The 14,424-nt window shown below is 47.8% G+C and overlaps 2 protein-coding genes across 9 annotated transcripts in view; one reads left to right on the forward strand and one right to left on the reverse strand.

Annotated features, from left to right (window-relative positions):
* The window catches only part of PHF20 (PHD finger protein 20), an 86,442-nt gene extending 83,887 nt beyond the window's left edge, over positions 1-2,555 (forward strand). Inside the window, exons 23-24 of one of the 3 annotated variants that reach the window (XM_080405416.1) lie at positions 42-93; positions 476-2,555. In XM_080405416.1, the coding sequence (XP_080261542.1) occupies positions 42-52 (11 nt within the window). In that variant the 3' untranslated portion in view covers positions 53-93; positions 476-2,555. Of the gene's footprint in view, positions 1-41 lie in introns of all 3 variants that reach the window. The other 2 variants (XM_080405417.1, XM_080405415.1) reach the window with 2 other exon arrangements.
* Positions 1,144-14,424, reverse strand: part of NDRG3 (NDRG family member 3) — a 60,814-nt gene continuing 47,533 nt past the window's right edge. For 3 of the 6 annotated variants that reach the window (XM_080405426.1, XM_080405425.1, XM_080405428.1), the window contains 13 exons: positions 13,986-14,106; positions 13,492-13,554; positions 13,103-13,163; positions 11,314-11,400; positions 10,692-10,748; positions 9,553-9,656; positions 9,162-9,227; positions 7,443-7,494; positions 5,972-6,019; positions 5,251-5,286; positions 5,116-5,167; positions 3,204-3,242; positions 1,144-2,700 (listed from right to left, as the gene is read on the reverse strand). In XM_080405426.1, the coding sequence (XP_080261552.1) occupies positions 2,522-2,700; positions 3,204-3,242; positions 5,116-5,167; positions 5,251-5,286; positions 5,972-6,019; positions 7,443-7,494; positions 9,162-9,227; positions 9,553-9,656; positions 10,692-10,748; positions 11,314-11,400; positions 13,103-13,163; positions 13,492-13,554; positions 13,986-14,106 (965 nt within the window). In that variant the 3' untranslated portion in view covers positions 1,144-2,521. Of the gene's footprint in view, positions 2,701-3,203; positions 3,243-5,115; positions 5,168-5,250; positions 5,287-5,971; positions 6,020-7,442; positions 7,495-9,161; positions 9,228-9,552; positions 9,657-10,691; positions 10,749-11,313; positions 11,401-13,102; positions 13,164-13,491; positions 13,555-13,985; positions 14,107-14,187; positions 14,381-14,424 lie in introns of those variants that run through there. The other 3 variants (XM_080405429.1, XM_080405427.1, XM_080405430.1) reach the window with 2 other exon arrangements.

Genomic DNA, 14,424 nt, shown 5'->3' on the forward strand with positions numbered 1-14,424 from the left:
CAAACTGCTAAAATCTTACCTATTTCACTCCTTGTCCACAGGCAGCCTGTAGCTCTGAGCTCTCCTGCTTCACACCATCGTGAACAGAACTCGGTAAGCTTGCAGCAACCCCTGCTGTGGTATTATTTTCTCTTAACTCATTTCATTGTCATTTTAATATTGTTTGCCTGCCTTTTGGTCTGTTGCTGTATTTTCATAAGGGAACTCAGGGAAGACTTGTTTCTCATGAGTAGTTAGCTGGCATTAGAGCACAGTGCTGCATGTACATCAGCTCTTCTCTAGCGTATGTTGCATCCAGCACTTGTTTTTAACAGCAATGAACTTCACGTAGTACTTGGCAGCCAAGTGTCCTTGATAGCATCCTGTCTTCCTTAGACTGAAATGTACATTTTTGTTCACTTAATCATTTTGTTGCTTCATCACTTGCTCATTAATACAACTTGACAATTTTTCCCATTTCTCACCTTACACACAGTTTGTGATTTGTGAAAACATTTTGTCTTGCTTCCTGCCAATGACCTCCTCAAAGGTCTTCAGAAAGTTGAAGCATGAGGCTGACCAGGGCTATCTGTGACCATGAGTTTAACCCCTCTCCAGCCCCAGCTAGCTTTCTGTGAAAGTGACGATGACGGACATCTGAAACTTGAGAGCAAAAGCTGGATCTGAGGAGCGGAAGATTAAGAAATACTTGTGTTAAATGACTGGCTGCTGCACATCGTTCCACCAGCATGTGGTGCAGGGAGCAGATGTGCCAACCTGCCCCCTGCCTTTTCCTCACAACTTTGCAGGTTAATTTTGTGTTATACCCATGAAACATGCCAGTGCAGAGCACCATCTGCCAGGGAAGGCAGCTCCCAGTGCTCTCCTTTCTTTGGAGGCAAGTGGCGATGTGCCCCTCTCCCAAGTCTCCACCCTGTCAAAGCTGAAGGTTTTTTTGCATTGCAGCTCTCCAGCAGCTTTAGACAGCCTCTTCCAGTGGATGCCTGACCACACTGCTCCCACAGGGCTGTCTCTTACAAGAGATGGCCAGTGCTACCCCTTCCCCAGGAAAGAGTTTGCCTCTCACACTACGAGACACCAGAACTGACAAAACCAGTAGGGGCATCTGGTTGTGCCAAAAGAAACAACATGAGTAACGCAGGGTAACAATGAAACTCAGTTATAGCTTTATTTAATAACTGGTACAAAGTCCCCCTCAGGTAGAGCCTCCCAGTCCCATTCCCTACCTGAAATGGAGCAGAACATGAGTGTGATCCTCAGAGGAGCTGGCTCCCAGTGAGTCAGGACTGCTCAACAGTTACAAAAGGATGTTTTGCTCATCTATTGAGGCCTGTAGTAGCCTGACCACTCTTCCCTTTTCTCCCATTAACAGCTAGACCCTGGCACGCAGCAGGCATTTGCCTCCTGCCCTTTATGATCTGGCCAGATGTAAAAAGGCAGCAGAACTGTGAATTCCACGAAGACAGTAAATATTACCTGCACAGACTCATTCGCTGCTCACACTTCTGACCTGACTTGCATGGACAAACATGTGCCTGCTGGCTGTCATTAACATTTACCAGTATTTCCTGAGCCTCAGTTAATACCCTCTGCAGATACCCTGCCTGGGGCTGGCAGCAGTGGGAAGCAAAGCTGGCAGTGCAGATTTCTGGATATCCACCTGGTAAGAGGCACTGCTGCCTGTTTCACAACATACTTGAGGTTAAAAGATGCACCTGTGCCAGGGCAGAAGAGTGACTAGGTTTTAACTGCAGCTGGCCCTTCTGCAAGAGAGGCCAAAGGTCAGCAGAGGTGGTTTGGAAGCCAGGGCTGCTGCAGTTTAATGCCTTGTACTCGGTAACAGTGCATCTCAGTTTAGTAAGTTTACTTGTTAATTGCTTTGCCCTTTCAGGAGGCTCCAGTAAGAAATCACTCTGCTCCTTCTTAACATACATACAGAGATGAGGCCAAGACAGTATTTCTGACCATTTGTTTTCCCCATGGCTGCCTGGCATGCCAAGAGTCCTGGGAGCACAAAGACCTTCTGATCAGTTCTGTGCTCCAGGCACAGCTCTGTCAAAGAGCATCACCTGCTCCAGCACCTGGAGTTTCAAATCATCACGGTCTTGCTTTCCCATGTCCCACAGATGCCATTCCAGCTGCACCACAAGGGTCCTTTAGCAGAAGCACAACTAGAAAGCAATTCTAAACCTCACAAAGCCACAGAAATTATATTTAAATGAAGAGGGGAGACAATGGCTGTCATCTGGATCGATATACAGCACAGACAGGAGATGGTATCAGCATGTACAGTAACGTGACTTACTAAGACTGCGGAATGTTAACGAGTTTTAAAGAGGCTCTGATGCCAGGAACATACAGAAAGGACAGTAATGCCAAGTACAGACTACTAAGGAGGTGGCAGCTCAGATGGGCATGCACAAGTTAGAACAGTTAATGCCATGTTGGGTGAAATGCTAGATTCTGAGTGGGTTCAGTGGGGGTGAGTGGAGTTGTCTGAATCCAGAAGAGGGGCTCCTGCCTAACAGGATACTTCCATGGTTTGAGGTGCATCCTGGAGATCAATTCCTTCTGGGGTTCCAGCACTTCCTTCACCATGGTTGCTAGTATGAGACCGGCTGCGGACACTCTCACCAGAGCCCACGCTAGAGGAGGAGTGAGTACGGGAGCGCATCAGCCTGGTCATACTAGCTGCTGGCACTGCAAGAAAGAACAGGCACAGGACTTAGAAAATGAGGAAGTTCCTAGGGCAAGTATCACAATCACTCGGGTATGTGTCACTGGGTAAGCACAAAAAAAGAGCTATACCCTCAGGAAGAAAACTGACTCTTCACTGCCAAAATCAAGTCTTTGCACATCTAAAGCAGCATGTTTAAGGCCCAATTTCAAAAGGTCCAAGGTGAGCAAATTCCAGAAGGGTAACTGATCATTTGCAAGTGCAGTCACAGTAGGTGTCTGTGCAAACCAAGGCAGCTGTTGTACAGATGACCTTTTGAAGTCAGTCTCGTCACTCTAGAAAACCACAGAGCTGAAGTCATGCAACAATCAACAAAATACAAATGAAAGGTGAAAAACCATAGTGTACAATTGATCAGCCTAGCCCACAGCAGGCCAGCAGGACATGCTGAGACAAAGCAATGCACCCAAAGAATCATTCAACTCAATACACAGACGAGCCAAGGCAGATGCACAGTTGAAGGTACCTGACTCAGTGCTTAGGTGGCTGAGTTGCACATAAGGGACTGGAAACAACATGAGACAAGGAAAGGGATGAATACAGGGAAGAGCCAATTAGTTGCAGTGTGTGACTAGCAGCTGCACTGCTCCTGGGATCCCCAGCTACGTTCCCTTCCACTCCCAGCTTACACATGGTGCTGAAAGTTCCCAATATTTGTGAAAAAAAGCTGCTAGTGAGCATCTCGGGGAAACCAGGGTGACTCAAAACGTTATCAGGGCCAGATCTCTTCAACGTCTTTAGCTGGAAACCTGGTGACCCTACCCCTGCACTGTATACACCACAACTGCTGAACAGAGATGTCATTTTCCTATGGCAGGGAAAATGGGGTATACTCTGTAACTCCAGATATGCAACAGAAATTCATGTCTTTCCTTGAGTTGACAGCATCAGATTTCTGCTACAAGCCTCTTCAAGACATTACCTTCCACCTGCAGTGTCAGTACAGGCACGTCCAACAGTTTTAGCCAACGTGCAGATGGCACAAGAACAGCTGTTGAGGAACTGGCTTGTGCATTTCTAGAAATGGCAAACTGCTGATTTGCTTCTCTTGCTCTCCCTGAAAGAGGAGGTCTTGCTGGCCAAGATCAGCAAGGCCAACACAGTCTTGCTCACCACAGTTGGGAAACCCATTCTGGGATTAGCCACTAATTCTGGAAGCAGAAAATTACCCGCTGTCCTTCCCCAGTGCTGTGCATCCTACTTGCAAGAGATGTGACCCTCAAAGCGCTGCTGAAGTCCTTGCTGTGATGACAGCACTTGCTGACTTAACCAACACTGGGAACGTAAGAGACGTTAATGTTTAAATGCTCTCAGGCTGTGAGGCTGAGGGAACCTTCTCACATGACACCCTCCTCTGCAGGACCAGGCCCTTCTGGCCAGCCTTGGAGAACCCCGTTGTCCTACTACATTCATGTCAACTACACACAGCTCTAAGGAAAAGCTTCTTTTTTAAGGAAAAATCCTCACACCCATGAGGTGGCAAAGAACTTCTGGCTGTGTGGAGACCACTAGGAGTGTCACAGCTGCCACAGTGGCCATGCTTAGTGGTTAACCAGCCACATGAGCAAACTCCTCCCATAATTCCAGCTTTTGAAGGTTCATCATCCACAGAAGGGAACTCCTAGCCCTGGCAGGCAAGACAGAACTGTGCCAAGGTGCCTGCAATAGAGACAGAGGTGTTTAGCGCACTGAGAAGGCCTTCTGAAGTCCCCCAGTCTCTGTACTCCAGAGGGCAGGGGAGCTGAACAGCTGTCAGTCTGACACACTCAGGAGACAATGTCTTCTGCCTCCAAGCACAAGGAGGAAGCCATAGGGCAAGGCGTGCACTCTGGGCTCCCCAAGTGTCTCAGAGGTCACCCAGCTGTTGTACCAGGTGTCTCAGAAGACACCCACCTCTGTACTGCCATTAGAGGGTTTCATTCTGAGATACTGCTTAACCCTTGCGAGAGTGTGAAAGAGACAGGTATTGTCTGAGGGGAAAGGAAAGAACTCTCATGTACCGATCACAGCCTGGGAGGCTTGTACTGCCAACTCCTTCCCCTCCAGAGAAGGTATGCACAGAAGCTTTCAGATCATTTACTGTTCTTGGGAACACACTCTTCTGGACTGGCACAAAGACAGACTTAAAAGGTTTGACCAACACCAACAACCAAAAGGGGTCACCACTCCAGCTGCAGTGCAGATTAAACACGTTATGGAACAACACTGGTTTACTAAGGCTTGTTAGCACACTAGATTTTCCAGCACGATGGGTATCTTGGCAACCACATTAACTCATGGGTGGGACACGGATGCCAATGGGCTCAGATGGACCGGAAAAGCTGAGTCTCCTTCACAACAACCCTGCCCCAAACCAGAAAACTGTGTTTGCCACTTACTGTAGCCCATTCCCTGCACAAAGTACTTGAAGGCTTCAGTCAGCTTGCCAGGCTGTGGAAACAGAACGTGTGCCTTTAGTGTGAGCAGAGCTGTACAACCCAAATGCCATGGGAAAGCCAAGAGGCATTTCTCACCTGAACCACCTGGGGCAGGCCTCCACAGTCAGCCATCTGCAACAGGAAAAAAAAGGGAGCTTGAACTGTCCTTCCCACCGAGGGAGGACAACCCCAGAACCATGCCAGCACTGCCAACCCCACCATGGCTGATGGCACCAGGCTGCACCGCTACATGAGGCACACTCCTATCATCTTGTCTCTAAAGCCAAAGGAAGGCCTGGTTGATCTGTCTTCTGGGAACCTGTTGCTGAAGGAACCCAGCACCTTGAAGGCCACACTACCAATTGATCTCAGGCCATACTCTAGAAGCCCAGGAGTAACCCTCCACTATCACGGCTCCTCCTGCCACTGATCCCAAACCTCTCACTTTGCACTCCTACACAGCAGCTGTCTGGTACACTGGTGGAGCCATCGGTGAGGACGGGAAGGACTGGTATAAAGCCAGAAAAGGTAATGTTGCTGGCAGAGAGCAGGGTGGAGCCCAGGCACCTCTGCTAACTCACAGCAGGTCCTCCCTGTCAGTTGAAGGTAACACAGAAGTGGCCATAAAGCAGGGATTCAGGGACCCCCTGACAAACTCTTCTCTTCCAAGCCTGGCTCCACACAGGAGAGAACACAGCCCTGAATGTCCGCAAACTTCTTAAAGCTAAACGTATGGAAGGTAAAAACCTAAGTGCAGCTAGCCTCAGCAAAAATCATGCCTCTGTGCAGGCTGGAATGATTCTGGAGCAGCACTCACCTTCAGAAGGGTAGTTTTGGTTGGGTCAAGACGTGAATTGCATTCAACCTAAAATAAAAGGAGGAAAGAGGGACATGATATCACACAGAAAACTTGAAGAGTTACATGTGAAATGCAGAACAGCTGCACCAGAGGCAGTGGCTGTCTTCAGCAGTGGGAGCTTCTCTGGGGCCAAGAACTGACCAAGAAAGCAGAAAGCATGTAGGAAGAGAACAATGAATAAAAGATGCAGGGAGGAAAGGCAGGTGTTCCTATCCAAAGGGACCTTGTGGTGAACAGAATGTCACTGTTCTGAGATGCAGCTGTAACTTCAAGGGAAATCATCCCCTGGTTTTGGGGATGCACAATGAACCCCTTGCAGCATCTTCTGGGCTCTAACAGCAAGACTGGGAGGGAAGGAGACTTCTGTGCAGTGCAGCACAGAGGGAGATCACTCAGTCCCCTGGCCAGCCGAGGAGGCCATGGCCACCTCTTCTCTGTAAGGCTGCTGCGAAAAGGAAACAGGTTGGGGTCCTACAGGAAATGTAATCCCAGCAGGAGAGATTATCACAAGCTGGGAACCTGTGCAGCCAGGCAGGCAAGCCAAGATCCAGAAGACCCTACCCTGTTCCCCACTGTGGCTGGGAAGCAGTAAGAATCCTCAGGGATAGTATCCTAGCAAAGTCAAAACTTGCAGAATGTCTCGGACTTCCAGACTAAATAGACTGATGGAAAGGGATGAGGCCATGACCAGAAAAAGCCCTGCAGCAGTTCTCCATGCGCAGCTCCTAGGCCCAAGCTACTGCTTTACAAGACTCCTACACTCTTCCATGGTTTCTTAAGACAACTGCTTTTGTTCACAAATCCCTGGTCTCCCCACAATCATTTGCTGAAGGGAAGAAGCAACAGCCACCTCAACCACACTGCACTGTGCCATGCCCCATTTATAACTGTGCTGGGAGGGAAGTGGTTTATAGGCGTCTGCAGAGAACAACAGGAAGGAGATGCTTCTCAGTACTGCTTTCCTATGATGCAGTGCTTTTGCAGGGCTCTGTGTGACTCTCCACCACAGGAACTGGAGTCACACTGCTTTTTTTTAAACCCCAGGTAGCCTCAGTACAACAGCAAGAGAACAGTCAGTCATGACTTGAACTAACTCTAGGCAGCAGCTTGGCACAGCTTGGGGAAAGACGCAAGTTCCTGAAAGGGGTCCTCTGCATCACTGTTGAGCAAGGTGCTTGGGCACAAGAACTCTTATTCAGATCCTGCCATCCTCACCTTAGAGCTGCCCTGCAGGGCCATTAAGTCTCCCAAGCCTTGGCTCTCCCACTAGTGCCTGATAGGTCTCAATAGCTGGGGGACTGGAAAAGAGCTTGTGACAAAAAGCCACTTTCTGTGACTGGGCAAGGTGAAAGCGCTGTGGGGTGAGGCAGGTTTGCTAAGTGATTTGTGGGGCTAATGTCATGAGAGGAAAGAGTTCACGTATACATACCACTGCTTCCACAGCAGGTGAGTTGTCACCAACAACTAGCAAGGCAGGGCACCTGATCAAAAACCAGAAAAGAGATGTTACAGTGCATCTAAGAGATTTCTGAGAAGGTTGAGCTCTGTGAACAAAACAGCCCCGTGAAAGGTTAACAACCCTCAGCAAAATCCCTACCTGCCACCACACCATGGCATTTTGTTGTACCAAAACATCCTCCAGGGCTTGCACACGCATCCATACTGTCCCCTGCATTCACACTCACTTCACTTAATATGTGTACTGTTGCACACATATTAAGAAATAAGCCTAGGGCTGGGAGATACACCATCCCAGGCTGCAAAAGGCAGCATGCTCTCTGAAATGAACATCTGTTAGGAGTAACCACATCCAAGAAAGTTTAATGCCTCTGAGGCTGCCTAGTGCTCAGCACTGTATTTTGGTTTGGATTTTAGAAAGAAACACAAAAGATGTTGGGACATATATTGAAAAATGACACAGTATCAGAGCCTCTGTTGGCAAATCTGTGCCTTCATATCCATTTTTATATGTATTGTAATGCTAGAAGAACAATTAACATTCAATGTGTAAAACATGCACAGGAGATCACTGACCAATTGGCTGTGAATTTACACTACTCATTTGCAGATCAAGATAAGAAAGGGTTGACTCAAGGCTCCACTTTTTTGTGTTGACTAGATGAAAAAAATTAGACTAGAGGGGCTGTGAGCCACAGACCTCAGAGCCAGTGGAGTACCACCTCTAAAGAGACAGAAGATCTATAATACAAGTCTACTGGCACAGAGACCCACACTTACACAAGAACTATTTTAAGGGTCTACAGATCCCTGTGAGTCACTTGAATGGACAGATAGTGCTCTGTGGGTTACAGCTGTCTGCATGACAGAGCAGCATGACTGGCTTTGCCTGGAGACCAAGCAGGGAAATCCACCTCTTTTAGGTTAGTCAAGACCTAGAGGGTTTGGCTGTGGATGCCTGAAACATTCCTGGGACTGGCAGAAGCAGAAGTGCATACAATTTCCAAGGAGTAAAGAGCAAAGCGCAAAGCCTGGGCAGCAGTCTCTGAGCCCTGGCTCAGAAGTGCAACTTGCAACCTTCTTGTGCTTTATATGATTATATAAATTATATATTATATGATGGAGATAATTGAACTTTTTTGCTTTCTTGCTTGGAATCTGAAAATTTACTTATACTTTCTCTGTGCTACTTATCACTAGTTCTCCAGCGTCTGTCCCTTCTCAGCTGTACCCTGCACAGACTATCCCCTCCCAGATGAAAGAGTCATTGCCAATGTGGGAAAACAGCACTGCATTCAGAATCCACTTCCATCTCTGGGAGATTTGTGCAGGTAATATTTTTCAGCAAGGTGGCAGAAGGCAGCGGCAACAAACAAAAACCTGCCTCCCTCACTTTTCCATGCAAAACAACCAAACTAACAGCTCAGAAAGTACAGTGAGTGCTGGATAGATACACTTATTCCTCTGACCCTGTCTTCTGAAGAATCTCAGTGTGTTCTTAATGAAAGGCTTTCCAGACACCTCTCTGCCCCATTCTCGCTGACAGCACTGCACCACAGCCTGAGACTGACTTGGACAGTTTTCCTGATGCTTAGGCTTGTGGAGTTCTTGCTGAGTAGCAGCAACAGCTTTTCTGCTGAAAGGACTGCACAGTAAAGTAACTGAGACAGGCTGATGAAAAGCAACTTACTTGAGTGTTTTTGCAGTATTTTCATTGATGCCAAGAGCTGGTCTCTCAATTTCCAGGTCTCTACGACTGAAAGACAAAATAGAACAATTCTCCATCAAATCAGCAGAAGAAACAGGTTATCACTTCCTGTGTCATGCCACGAGCAGGAGCCCCAGCAGTCACCACGAGAAAACAGGATCCATGCTCTCATGGCAAGCTTGCTGTGTACCTAGAGATGACCTACTGAGGTGTGAAAGGGTCATCCAGACATGAAGGCTGAGCTTGGCACAGGACACAGGCTTAGGACAGAGGTTCATGTGACATAATATCCAACAGAATAATACATATGGCAGCAACTCTACTGAGCAGGGAAGCTACAGGAGCAATCTAGCAGGCAAAAGGTATCCTGTACCTGTTGTATGAGGTGAGGAACAGCTGAAGGTTATCTTGGTTAATGTCCTGCGCAATATGAAGCCTGTATGTTTGGATCAAATCTAGATTTGCCTGCAGTTCCTCCTGTACAACAGCAGAAGAATTGAAAGACAGGGAACATCATCTTTTTCACAAGTAAAGACATGATACTCATAAAAATACTGAAGCATTAAACTGCCTCCATACACGTTCATTCCCCTGTGAACAGTAACACAGACGGCACTGACTCCAGACAACAGTAGTACCTGGGCTACACAAACTGTTTATGTGACATGACTGTTACGTGCCATTCTTTGGTAATGTGACTACACTTCCACAAATGGCATTGCACGTGCTGCTGCAGGAGTACAAAGTATCTTGGGATACCTCTTGAGTTAGCTCCTGAGCCTCAGTTAATGCTTACAAAGATACAAATCCCTCTGTTTTAGGAAGGTCTTCTGCTTATGTTTAATGTTAAAGCAGCAAAGCTTTATAGGTAAGCCCCAAGAGTGGGACCAAAGGAAAATTTAATCCCAACACCCAGTTCTACAAAGAAACTGCTTCCAATCAGAGCTAGAGAGAGACAGAAAAGGGAATGCAAGGAAACACTACCTATAATGAAGCAGCCTGAAAGTGGGGAGAGAACAGCTTCAATGGGCCTAAGCAGGAAGAACCTACATGACTCCTTCCAGTGCTGATGTGTGATGTTGCAGGAGGGCTTTGGGTCAGGGACTGATCTGCTGCAAGTCATATATAGTGTCCATGGGGCACAGACCCTTTCAGTTGCCCAGTAAGCCTGCTGGTTGGGAGCCAGCAAATCCCAAACAGAAGGCATTGCTGTATCCAAAGTTTTTAGGAGGGGCTGGTTTGCCTCTGCTGAAACTGAAGGGGAAGGCGAAGAACAGAATGCAGCAGTTCAACATCTGGACATCAACAACTCACTGTCAACTCCCAGCTGAGCTGTGCTCTACCTACAGCCCAAATGCTTCCATGCTGGCTACAAAGAACTGGCTGCCACTGGTTTCTGCAGACAGTTGCCTGGGCACCAAAAAGACAGGAATTTTAGCACTAGTGTGTGGGAAAAAGTTGTAGCTCCGTGTATGGTTGCACTGGCAACATTAACACCTGCTGGGTACTTACATGGCCAAAATGATGCGCCAAGACAATATCCACTATGTTGGTTGTCCAGCCTGAAAACTGAAGAGTGACCATGAATGAGAAGGAGGGAGAGTAACTGAAAAATGCAGTTTCATTACAAATTTCAAAGCACCTTCTCAGGGTAAAGAAAATAACAAAGAAACTATTCAAGCAATACAAGAAGCAAATGCCTGAAGCTTGAGATGCCATACAAGGCTCCAAAGAAGCCCATGCACACACAAGAAAGAGTTCTCCAGAAACCCGGAACCCTGAATAACTGCAAGTGGCCAGAATACCAATTTATTCAAATTAAAAGATCCATCCAACCTCAGCCAAATGAAGCCTGCAAGCATGAGTACTAAATCAGAGGAAAGCCCAGCACTCAACAGCCACTCATTTCCAAGCACTTTACCAGGCTTGCTCATTCACATACGATCACACCCACCACTGCTCCTATGATGGAGGCCATACTACACCCAGACTAAAAGTGCAGCAGGGACAGAAGTGAGATTGTACAGTTTTTGTCAGAAACCTACAAATTCCTGTACCCCATCCTTTTTCTTTTTACTCTACCCACTGTTCGTTAAGTGCTGCGGAGAGATGTGCAGGGGAAGGAGAATCTCACCTTGGATGCTGCCCAGTCAATCCAGCCCTTTGCACATGGATCAACATTAATGAGAACAAGTCCCTCCACTAGGTCTGGGTGGCTGAGCTGTGGGGAGAGAGCACAGGCATACTCAGAAGGATGATTCAGCCCACGTGCTGGTCAACAGTGTGCAGCAGCTGGAAGGCTTCTTGCAAAAGGGAGAGAGAGTGAAATGAAGACTAAGTGGGAAGCTCCTGTGCCAGGCAGCCAGTGGCCTTTTCAGAGCTTTGCTTAAAGCTTGCTCCCAGCCACACCTTACTTGATTCAGTTATTGGCACTGAGGGACTGACTACTCACACAGCACCTGCAGCCTGCACAGACCTCAGCAGTGCCTTCTGGTGACCTATGCATCTGGCGCAGCTGCAGAACCAGATCAGGATCCTGTGTATTACAGGGCTGTAAGCAGTGCTCTCCAAGCTGGCACCTCTGGGAAGGACCTGGACAAACTCCTGTGCCTGGAACACACCTCCTTCCACTCCTCAAAGAAGAGGCAGTCTCCCAGCGGAGATGTGGCAAAATGTCAAGATTTGACAAATGGCACAGGAGTTGGTGCTCAGGCCCTGTAAGCATGGCAGCCTGAGCAGAAAGGCCTGAGCTGCAGGGGCACTTGGCTCAATGCAGCGCACCCCTGCTACCCCCCCAGCCCACAGGCACCCCTTCCCCTGCTCCAGCCCAGCATCCCCAGCACCCTGCAGTTTACCTTAGGCTCTGTGTGTGTGGAGCATGGGTACAAAATACTTTGAGAACCACTTGCAAACACAAACCCAGCCATCTAACACAACCAGAGAACCTTGAGCTCTAGGCTCACTCCAAGGCTGAAATTTTACATTTGATCTGCTCCATTGTACAGATCAGCACTGGTTAAGTAGAAGGAAACAACTCTGCCCTCAGCAGGAAACTGTCTGCAATCCAGGTAGCATGGCAAGGGCTTTCTGGCACTTCACTGAGCTGAGGACAAAGGCTTACTTGCATGACCTTCTCTTTAGCAAGACTGAAAACTACACAAGGTACAAAAGGCAAGAACAGAGCAAACACCAGTGCCTCACTCTGCCCCAGGCTCAACCCTGACTTGAGGAAATGGGAAGGAGAGAACTTTTTGTAGGAAGGGCAGCTGCACGGTGAAGTGGCTCTAAGGAGCAATAATGCCCTAAATCATTGGCAGCTCTCTGTGCTCAACAACTTCAAGTGAACTTTACTGAGAATGTGAGATTTCTGTTATTTTTTTTTAACACTATCTCTGAAAGATTCAGGCAAATTCCTGGGCTGCTGAACTATGTCCACCGATTTCACACGCTTATAAACACTCCACTAGAGAGAAATGTACAAGTAAGTAACAAGGTAAAACTAGCATTCTCTCGTCAAAGGGTGGCATGCAAAATCTACTTCCTTCCAACAAAAAAGGACATTCTTATCAGCACTGGTTTACAGCACATCACCAAATCAATTGTTTGGTGTCACAAACACTGGAAGCACCATACAGTAACACAGCCAATCTTTGTGAAAACACGAGGCTGGATATTCCTAGCAGCAAGGATGGGCTCTGCTGACTCAAAGATATCACATTACAATCCTTCCATGTCTGGCACAGCTTCAGAGTAACCTTGGCTGCTCCAGTTCAACCATTTGGATGTGAAGTAGCTCTCACATGCCTCCCTGCAGGCCTACTGTATTTACTGACTGCTACTTTGCCCATGCCACGCAAATGGTCTGTTTGATCAGTGGAAGACCACAGCTCATATAAATCACAAGGAAATGAAGAGATACTTACTGCACACCTGCTGAGGACATAAGCGCCAGCTCCCAGTCCAATCCCAATGAAGCTTTTCAGGCTGAAATACAGGCATTTCACAATCAGCAAGGCTAACTTAAGCTCACAGCCAAAGCATCCCTAGAGGCAAAGCATTTCCCCTTTCTGCATCCAGCTGTTCACTTATGGTTCATTTTCAAAATGATCCAGCAATGATGCAGCAGCCATAAATTGACTCATGTGGCAGACTGTTCACAGCATAAGAACCAGACAGGGTTACTCAGGTTAGGAGATGCTCAGGCCTCTTGGGATAATTTAGTGAGCATATCAGATGTTGCAAGCAGAGATAGAAGTAGGTGCTGGAATGGCTACACCCAGCTGGCTCACCCCATCACCTTTCAGAGACTTACTTCAGGTGTGTCAGAACAGCGGGCAGCATTTCAGCCAGTTCATCCATACTGGGATACTGGTACCTGAAAAGGAAAACTGAAATCAAAGCACCTCCAAATACAGCTCAACAGATGTTACCTTCCAGTTCTATCCCATCCCTCAGAGTGAGACTAGCACAGAGCTGTGTATTTTTGGGCAGTCAAACATCTGTGGGAGGACAGACTGATGGAGCAAGGAACACCAGCTAGACTGTAGCATACTGGGCTCACACTCAAGTCAGAAAGATGGTACCAGCTCTCACCACTAGTGAAGGGCTTTACCCATGCCTCACTAAGAGGAGAGTCCCCTGAATGCCCACTGGGAAGCCTCCTCATCTTCCCATTTCCTCTGCTCCTGAAAGCTGCCTCCCACTACACTCAGCCTGGCAATCCCAGTTGGCTTAAACTGGGTTCTATCTCAGTCCAGACTGCAGTTCAGACCACATATGGAACAAGGGTCTCTGCAGAGCTCTTACCCAGATGGGAATGGGGGGGCTCCTTCCTGCTGGCCTGGTGCATCGACATGGCACACAGCAAAATGCTGAGTGATCTCTTGCATGTCTTCGAAGTTAAAGAATGCATTAAAACAGGATTTGTCTACAACAAGAACAACAACAAAAAATGAGACACTTCCTGAAGCTTTACTGAGATCCACCCTCCAAAAACCACGGCACACACCTGCATGAGTCCAATGCCCCTGCTGAGTCTGTGAGGCAGTGGAGGCACGGTGATGCATGCTGCTGTGCCCCTGCTAACTGCAATGCAGCAGCCAGTCCTAGCAAAGTAACTGCTGCGACTGGAGGACAGGCAGACAAATGGCAGCTGGCATGCATGTCCAGGAAAATGGGGCCTTGCAGCACTTGGGTACTCACAGCACATACTGAGGAGCACCTGTATGAACATAACAGTACATGT

The sequence above is a fragment of the Falco punctatus genome (genome assembly GCF_963210335.1).
Source record: "Falco punctatus genome assembly, chromosome: 10".
In the NCBI taxonomy this organism is placed as follows: Eukaryota; Metazoa; Chordata; class Aves; order Falconiformes; family Falconidae; genus Falco; species Falco punctatus.